Source organism: Fukomys damarensis, unplaced genomic scaffold (genome assembly GCF_012274545.1).
Source record: "Fukomys damarensis isolate Sample0158 unplaced genomic scaffold, DMR_v1.0_HiC HiC_scaffold_33, whole genome shotgun sequence".
In the NCBI taxonomy this organism is placed as follows: Eukaryota; Metazoa; Chordata; class Mammalia; order Rodentia; family Bathyergidae; genus Fukomys; species Fukomys damarensis.
Window position 1 is genome coordinate 19803914 of NW_022900945.1, and position 8642 is coordinate 19812555.

The 8642-nt window shown below is 37.0% G+C and overlaps 1 protein-coding gene across 1 annotated transcript in view; it reads left to right on the forward strand.

Moving 5' to 3' along the window:
* Window positions 1-5680, forward strand: part of Clca2 (chloride channel accessory 2) — a 29075-nt gene extending 23395 nt beyond the window's left edge. Inside the window, exons 12-14 of the mRNA XM_010636753.1 lie at window positions 446-616; window positions 3833-4066; window positions 5211-5680. Coding sequence (XP_010635055.1) covers window positions 446-616; window positions 3833-4066; window positions 5211-5680 — 875 coding nt within the window. The remainder of the gene's footprint in view (window positions 1-445; window positions 617-3832; window positions 4067-5210) is intronic.
* Window positions 5681-8642: the final 2962 nt, after the last annotated feature.

Here is an 8642-nt window from a genome sequence, read left to right on the forward strand (position 1 = left end):
CCCTTCCCTTTTTTTTTTTTTTTTTTAATGGTTCAAAAATCTACTTTGCAGAATGTTTCTTGCTTCAGCCTGTGAGCTGGCCTAGAAAGCAGATCATGCTGTCTTAGGGAAAAATCACCTGACTGAACTCAATAAACTCATATATTTATTCCCTGGAAAAATTCATTTGTTTGCTAACTAAATTTATAACCTAGTCAAAGAAACAATGAAAACTATTTTAAGTGTTTTATTACATCACATTCACCCTTAGAGAATATGTTTTAGAGGTTAAAGAATCACAGGAGGAAACTGTGGAGCTATTGAATTTTAAGTCACCGGTTATACCCATGGTAACATACACCAAAGTGGAAAGATTGCCAGGGGGGAACATCATTTTAATAGCTTTTAAAATATTAGCAATCAACTATGACAAGTGTTGACACTGACTTTTTGTCTACATGTACAGGTGCTGATGTCATTAAAAATGATGGAATTTACTCGAGGTATTTTTTCTCCTTCGCTGTAAATGGTAGATATAGCTTGAAAGTGCACGTCAGTCACTCTCCCAGCATAAGCGCCCTAGCCCACTCTATCGCAGGAAGTCATGCTCTGTATGTACCAGGTTACATAGTGAATGGTAAGAATCATCAGCACTGTTAACTTGCGTTATTGTTTCATGTATATGTCTCTGGTGTGTGTGTAGGGGGGAGGGAGAAGATAAAATGGACATGGAATTTCAAAACTGTACATAAGTTAATCTCTAATTCATTGACCACCTTGCCAATCCTCATTTATAACAAAAAATAGGTAATTTCTTTAGATAATTCCTACCTTCATTTTAGTAATTATTTTGACCTTTTTTCTTGTGACTGTTTCAACAGAATTAGTACCATACATCTAAGTTCCAGCTTCTATATTTTCTCCATAGAGGTTTAGGCAAGAGAAAGAAGCAAAACTTTGTCAGCAGTTGAAAGAAGGAAGCTGCTGGCTCAAATAATCTACACAGGAAGTGAGTTCCTGAATAAAAATGAGTTTGGATGTTACACACAACTGTGAGTCCTGAAGAGGTTGTTTCCCTTCAAGATGAATAAATAAATAAATAAATCCAGATGAATAGGAGATACACATCTTTAATTTTTAAACATTGTTATTTTAGTTCCTCATAGAGAGTAATAGTTAGAATATCACAGACAATGTATCATGCTGCAGTCTCTCCAAAAACAGTCTTGAAAAACATTTCTACATGTTTTAATGGTGATGAGCCTTACCCATTATTTCAGCAGTTACAGCCCGTCATCTTGACTATTGGCAAACGTGATTTTTGTATTTTTCTGTTCTATTCATACTTCTCAGTAGAAGCTACAGTGGATTTGCATTTCTTGGTGTTTTTTGTATTATCTAGTAGATAACTCACTCTCATTTATATTTACAATAATTTGGATTGCTTAAAAACCAAGGTAAATCATTTTGCAAGGTAACATGAGTTTATTGCACAGATATGATATTATATCCCGATAAAATACTTTGTTTCCAAACAGGTATCCTGTTTTTGTTTTTGTTTTTGTTTTAACTCAGGACCTAGAGCTTGCGAGGCAGGAGGCGGAACCACTGAGCTAAATCCCCGGACCCTCCTGTTTTTTGCTTATTCATAACGTTTTTGAAGGCCTTCTAGGTGACAGGTCAGGAACTTGGCACGCCAAGTAGAAGACCTGATTTTCATCAAGGAGCTTGCAAGCTGCTGACTCAACTGAGAACCTTTCCAAAACCCATAGCTTTAAAGGATGCAAATATCAGTACCTGGTGTGTAGTGAGACTTAAGATGTGCAGCTGTGGTTTTATTTCCGTATTTCATATAGGCCCTTATAGCACAGAAAAGAAAAAGCCAGGGCTCCTGTGACACCTCCTGTTCGTAGCATTCACTTTATTAGCCCGTTGTCAGGTGATGACCTCGAGTTCACACTTCTCTGAAAAATGGGAGCTACTCTATGTTCATACCACCAAATCTCCAGGCAGAGCAGCATCTGCACCTTCCTCTTCTCCCCCGAGGCCACTGTCCCTGCTGGATGAGCTCTGCATCCCTCTGCCTTCCCTCTTACTGTCCTCTCTGAGCAGCATTTGAGCATTCACCCATTTAAAAATTAGTCACCTTCCTATTTCTGTCATATTCCCCTGGAATGAACCAAAACCTGGCAACTGTACTTTCTCACCTCCTATTTACTATTCTGCTCATTGCAATCTGACTTCCACCCAAATTGTTCCATTGGAATTTCTCAGGCCCCAACCCAATGGCCACCCTGCCAATAAATCCAAAGGAAACACTTCAGTCCTCATTTGTCCTGACCTCTGCTGTATTACAGACTGCTCTTTCCTTGTTTCTATGACACCATAGTCTCCTGGTTATCTCTTATTCTCTGGAATATTCCGTCAGCCTCTTTTTCCAACTCCTTCTTTCATACCAGGGCTCTAAATGTGGGAAATTCTCAGAGCTCACTCTTAATCTTCCCATTCCACTGGCTGGAGCCAAAATACCTGAAATAGACCTGTGTGACTTTGATCAAGTCGCTTGGCTTCTGTGTCTCAGTTTCATCATCTATAAAAATGGAGGTAAAACTGTACCCTAGAAGTAGCTTTGCTGACAAAGTGAAATATTTGATATATACAAGTTTTTGTTTTTTTTTTAATGCCTGGCATATAGTCACTCAGTAAATACTATTTATCATTATAATTTAAAGTACTATTAGGTAATCTCATTAATCTACGTGGCTTCAATAGTATCTAAATGCCTATATCTTCCATATCCAAAGCCATCACCAACTTTTGCTGACTTTTTCTCCATAATGTATCTCCACCTCTCACTGCTACCCCCTGTTCCAAACTGCTTTCTTTTCTCGTCTGGACCATTGGGTGGCTCTCTAAGAGGCCCCCTTGCTTGTTGTGGTCCTTCATGAACTTCTGCCTCCTGTCTCATCTAGTCTCCTTTCCTCTCTCCTCCCCTCCCTTCCCCTCTTCACCCCTCCACTCTCCTTTGAACCAACTTCCTTTTTTCCTCCTTGTTTTTTCTTTCTTTCTTTCTTTCTTTCTTTCTTTCTTTCTTTCTTTCTCTCTCTCTCTCTCTCTCTCTTTCTCTTCCTTCCTTCCTTCCTTTATCTCTGTCTTTTTCCTTCTTTCTCTTTTGTTTTGTTTTTACTGAGAATGAAACCTAGGGCCTCAGGCATCCTAGTTAAGCACTCAGAACACAAATCAGGTACACAAGCTTAAATATTGCAGTAGAAACAGGGAGATACAGATAGATCTTTTGCAAAAAGGCAGGGGACCAAGGGAGAGGGGTATAAAGAGAATTAAGATGTAGCAGCTACCATAAAGAATGTAATCATTATGTATTTCAAACATGTACTAATAAAAACTAAAAACAAACAAAAAATCTCTTCCCCACCTCAGAGTTTTTGCACAAACTGTTCCCATTACCTAAGGCATTCTTCCTTCCACTGTTTACCTGGCTGATTTTTTAACCTTTAGGAAATCTTTAAATGGGATATCACTCTAAGTTATGTATTTGAGCTATTTTCATTCAAAATACCACAATTTGTCAATGTATATTACTAATACAATTAATCCCATGAGAAATTGTCTTTTATCTGTAATTACTGGCATAGCATATGCACTCAGTAAGTAATTACAGAATGAATGATAGATGAATGAATGAGTGGATGAATTATTAAATAAACTCAGGTTTCTAAACAAGTAATTATTTTTTAAAAAATGGTTTTCAAAAGTCTCTTGATAATCTGTTAGGAACAAGATATTCGGGAGACTTGTGATTTGTTGCTTGCCTATGTCTTTCTTTTGGGCCCAGGTAACATTCAGATGAATGCTCCAAGGAAATCAGCACATAGAAGTGAGGCAGAGCAACAGTGGGGCTTTAGCAGAGTAAGCTCAGGGGGCTCCTTTTCAGTGCAAGGAGTCCCAGACGGTTCCCATCCTGACCTCTTCCCACCATGCAAAGTTGTTGACCTGGAAGCTGTTAAGATGGAAGAGGAAGTGACTCTATCTTGGACAGCACCTGGAGAAGACTTTGATCAGGGTCAGGGTAGGTTTGCTGGCTTCATTATCTAATTTTCCACAAGACAATATTTCTAAAAGCCATGTCAGGAGTTAGTGGGGTGAAAATAACTTCTGGATTTAGAACTGAAAAAGCCTCAGAGGGCTGTCATAAAAAGCTCCAACGCTTAAATCCTGGAGCCCAGGAATGAGGGTAACCGACTGCCCCAGGAGTAGAGAGGACAGGGTAAACTCTACAGTCAACACAGACACCTTGATTGGAGATGTGTACACCATACGGTTTGGTGGTCTGTTCAGCGGAAATGAAGTCTGTTATCATGGAATCTATGTTTCCAAATACTTAAAGGGACCACTTTTCTGAAAATTGATCAGCAAATATTTATTCATATATTTACAAGTCATGTTTAGAGAACTGTTTCCCTAATAAAAACCTTGGTCCCCTCTCCTCTCCTGCTGTAGCCATCATTTTTGTGGTAAAGGCTGAGAGGAGTTGCCTGGTCCAGGACTTTCTGGCCCTTTCTCAGGTGGACACTGGTAGGATCCTACTCCTACTTTTCCTTCTTTAAGGCCTGTGCTAATATTTGAACTTCCATATACATAATTTTTTCCAGATTTTTACTCAATTATCACAATACCTTTTATTAAGAAATTTTTACTTCCTCCTATTAATTTGAATTCCACTTCTATTTTATACTAAATTTCTGAATTTGGTCTAATTTTGAATATAAGCCCATTCATGTGCTAGTTCATAGTATTTTAGTTATTGAGGCATTATACTATTTTTATATCTGGTAGGATTAGTTTTTTTGAAAAGCTATATTTTAGACTTTACATGGCTATTTTTATTATTTACTTTCCATATAAATTTTACAAAAAGCTTCACTAGTTAAAACAAGAATTGAAGGCATTTTTAATAAATATCAAATAACATTTACATCATAATAATAAAAACATTATTATGTTGTATCTTAATTTGAAAAAGCATAAATCATTTTGCTCAGCTTTTTGAATGACTATGTAGTGTTTTAAAGTTTAACTCCTATTTTTTTCTCTTGTTATGTTTATTCCCAGATATTTTAGTCTTTTTACTGCTATTCTCATTAGTTATTACTAATAAACTATAAAACTTAGTTCAGGTGACTTAACCTTCTCATTTATGTCTTTAATTTCAGCTACAAGTTATGAAATAAGAATAAGTAAAAGCCTACAGAATATTCGAGATGACTTTAACAATGCCATTTTGGTGAATACATCAAAGCTATACCCTCAGCAGGCTGGTACCAGAGAGATATTTACATTCTCACCCAGAATTTTTACAAACGGATTTGAACATCAACCTGAAAGAGGAACACAAGAAAACCACAGAATGTATGTGGCCATTAGAGCAATGGATAGGAACTCTTTGAAGTCTGCTGTATCTAACATTGCCCAGGTGACTCTGTCTAGTCTTCCATACTCTGCTTCTGCACCTGGCAGAGATCGTCTTATATGGAAAGGAGTTTTAACATCAGTGACTATGATAGGAATCATTTGCTTTGTTATCATCATAACACATTTTGCTTTGAACAAGAAAAAGAGCAGGCAAGGAAGAGAATGGGACAAAATTACTATGAACAAATGTACAGAGTACCTTCCTTCTTAGTTTTATGACCCATGGCCTTTACATTTTGCAAAAACAAAACAATAAATTGAAAATGGACATCAAATTGTATAAAGTGTACTAGATTTGGGGTAATATGGATCATAGTTTTATATATAATACTCATTTTTGGATGAGAAATTAGAAAATAGCCTGAGTTATAGAAAAACAGTGAAGATTATTATTCTTCACAGTAATGTCTTTAAAGGCAAAAGCAAGGGCAAAGTTGAATCAGGGTCAAGAAAACCTTTTTTTATTGAAGTGGAAAAATAGCTCCAAGTAGAGGAGAGGGTTAGATTCTGAATCACCCAGTATAACTGTCTATATGAAGCAATTGTTTAGTTACATTGATTAATTTTTCATTTGTCCTTATCTGGGCAGAACAGATTGCTTGTTTATGAGGAATGATCAAGCAGCATTCTTTATATGAAGCCCCAATTGTAAAATTCTTTATCTCTTGTCATTGGATTAAATGTACCATGGATCAGATCCCACAACTAATGCTCAAAGGGACTTTTTTTTTAAGAATAAGAGGCAACTTTAAAATGTGTGTATTATCCTTGTGTTTTCATATTGGTATTGTAACAAGGATTTATTGAATTTATTGTTTATAAGTTTCTACTCCCATCAAAGCAGTTTTCCAAGTTATTGCCCTGGGGATAATTGAATGAAAATGGTTCTCATTCTCCTAAGGCTTTAAGAATGAAAGACAAGGTTCTGAGCTTATTTTAAGAAGTATGTAGACAATACAATTTTATTCAAACTCCAACAAAGAAGAGGTCAGAAGAGAGACTGATCTTTAGAAATGACTATCATGCTCTTTTCTTTGGTTAAATAAACATCTAGAATCCTTTTTCCATCAAGGGCTAGGGAAAGGGGAAGCACATTTCATAAGGAAATAAAAATAATCTTCACCTAAGTTTTTACTTGCCTGTATTTTGTTAAAGACATTCGAATCATTTGGTTTTTAAATCAGAGAGCTTAAAACTTTATTGAATAAGTTTTAAATAGTAATGTAGAAGAGATCCCAGTTTTATAACCAGGACCTGTTAAAAATGAAAACTATGTGATATTTTGAAAGGTAAGTAGAGAAATATGACCTGGGACAAAAGGGAAGAAAAAGCTTGAAGCCCTCAGTAGAGAGACTTGCAATGCTGAGGAGAAAAACAAACAGCAAGCTTCCTCATCCAGCAGGCTTCCTTGTAGCTCTACTACAGCCCATGTCTGGCCTATTACACCCTAAGTCTTATAATGCCTCAATCTTGGCACATGAAAGCTGCAAAATCCATGCAGCCCGGTCAGTCCCTTCTCCTGGCATGGCCATTTACTCCTGTGGCCTAGAATTTGTTTCTCTGTGATTTCAAACATGGTTGGTAAAATACAAAGAAAAGGTCATGGTCAGTTTCAAGTCCTCAAATATTTTCATTTTACAGACAGGCAGCTGAAAAGATGAGTAAATAGTTCAAAGTTTTGTGCTAATGAATGGCAGAGCTACGTAGAAAACCAGGTTCTCAGACTGTTCCTTCACACTGCCTACTAAGCGATGGAAAGATGCTGGGGATCGTGCCTAGAATACTTAGCTTGAGTTTGATCCCCAGTACCAAAAAAAGAAAGGAAAGAAAAAAACAAAACAAAACAAAATGAAGCAGCAGGAGAGCAAATCTAGCTTCAAAGGAATTGGTTTCTTTTCGTATGTATTTGCTCTTCAGTTCTTTTTCCATTCAGTGAATGCAGGAATTGAAGAATCAGACTAAAGTCTAGAAATTGGTGAAGTGTAAGAAGAGGCAAAACTAAGGGATATCAAAGATATAAAAAGTAACAACCATAACAAGGTAGAAAGAGTGATCTTGTGAAGGGAGTATGGTAAACAGTATTCAGTGTTGTGAGGGAGTGAAAAAGAAAAAGAAAGTGAAAAAGAAAGACAAGAAAGATATAAATGTGGGAAAATAGGATTTAGAGACCCCTAGCAATCAACAGAACAGAGTTATTGTAAAGGCCCCATTGATCCTGAATAAAAAACAGAAATCAGCAGTCTTACTGGTTTAACAAACTAGAAGTAGAAGCCCTAGATTCACAGAATATTTAGAAATTGAGGGAGGAAATCCAAGAGTGGAGGCAACCACAAAAGGAAAAGTTCTTCTAAGCACATTCTCTTAACCTTTGGATGAGTCCTGAGCTGAAAAGAATTTACTGGCAAATGAGACCTGAAAAACTAAACAAATTGAACAAAGATTTCAGTTTCTGCTTAGTTCTGGAGGGAAGTAGTTTAGGATTTAACTCCACTTTTTTTTGAGGGGAATGGTAAGCACTATGGGTTTCCACTGGAACTCCAAAAAGGCCACAAAAAAGATTAGGACGTGGTCCCCAGAACAAGAGTTATGCCCTGGAACTCCAGGCAAATCTTAGATCAATTGGCTCCGACAAAGCCTAACGTGAAGTTTCCACAAAATCAGAGTGATTCACTAAAAATTTACCGCTAAAATGTAACTCAGAGAACAATAACATAATACAGAGACCCTGCAACACACCACTCAGTATGTAGTAAAAACATTACCATATATGCCAAATGCAAGAAATTGAAAGACCCAAAATTGTCCAGATTTGAAGTTAAAAAGCAAAAATCAAAAAGTATTAAGAAGTGAGTGGTACCAGGTGGGACTCTTAAAAGGTGATTAGGTCAAGAATGTCCTGCCATCCTTAATGGACTAATGGATTATCTCAAGCGTGGGCCTTGTGAAAAGCCACATTGGCTTTCTGGCACCATGTGATGTCCTCTTCCATGTTGATGCCACAAGAAGGCCAAGCAGATGATAGTGCCATGTGTTTGGATTTCAAAACCTATAGAACTAGGATTAAATGAATCTCTGATCAGGTCGGGGATTTAGCTCAGTGGTTCCGCCGCCTGCCTTGTAAGCACAAGGGCCAGAGTTCGATCGCCAGTATCAAAAAAAAAAAAAAAAAAAAA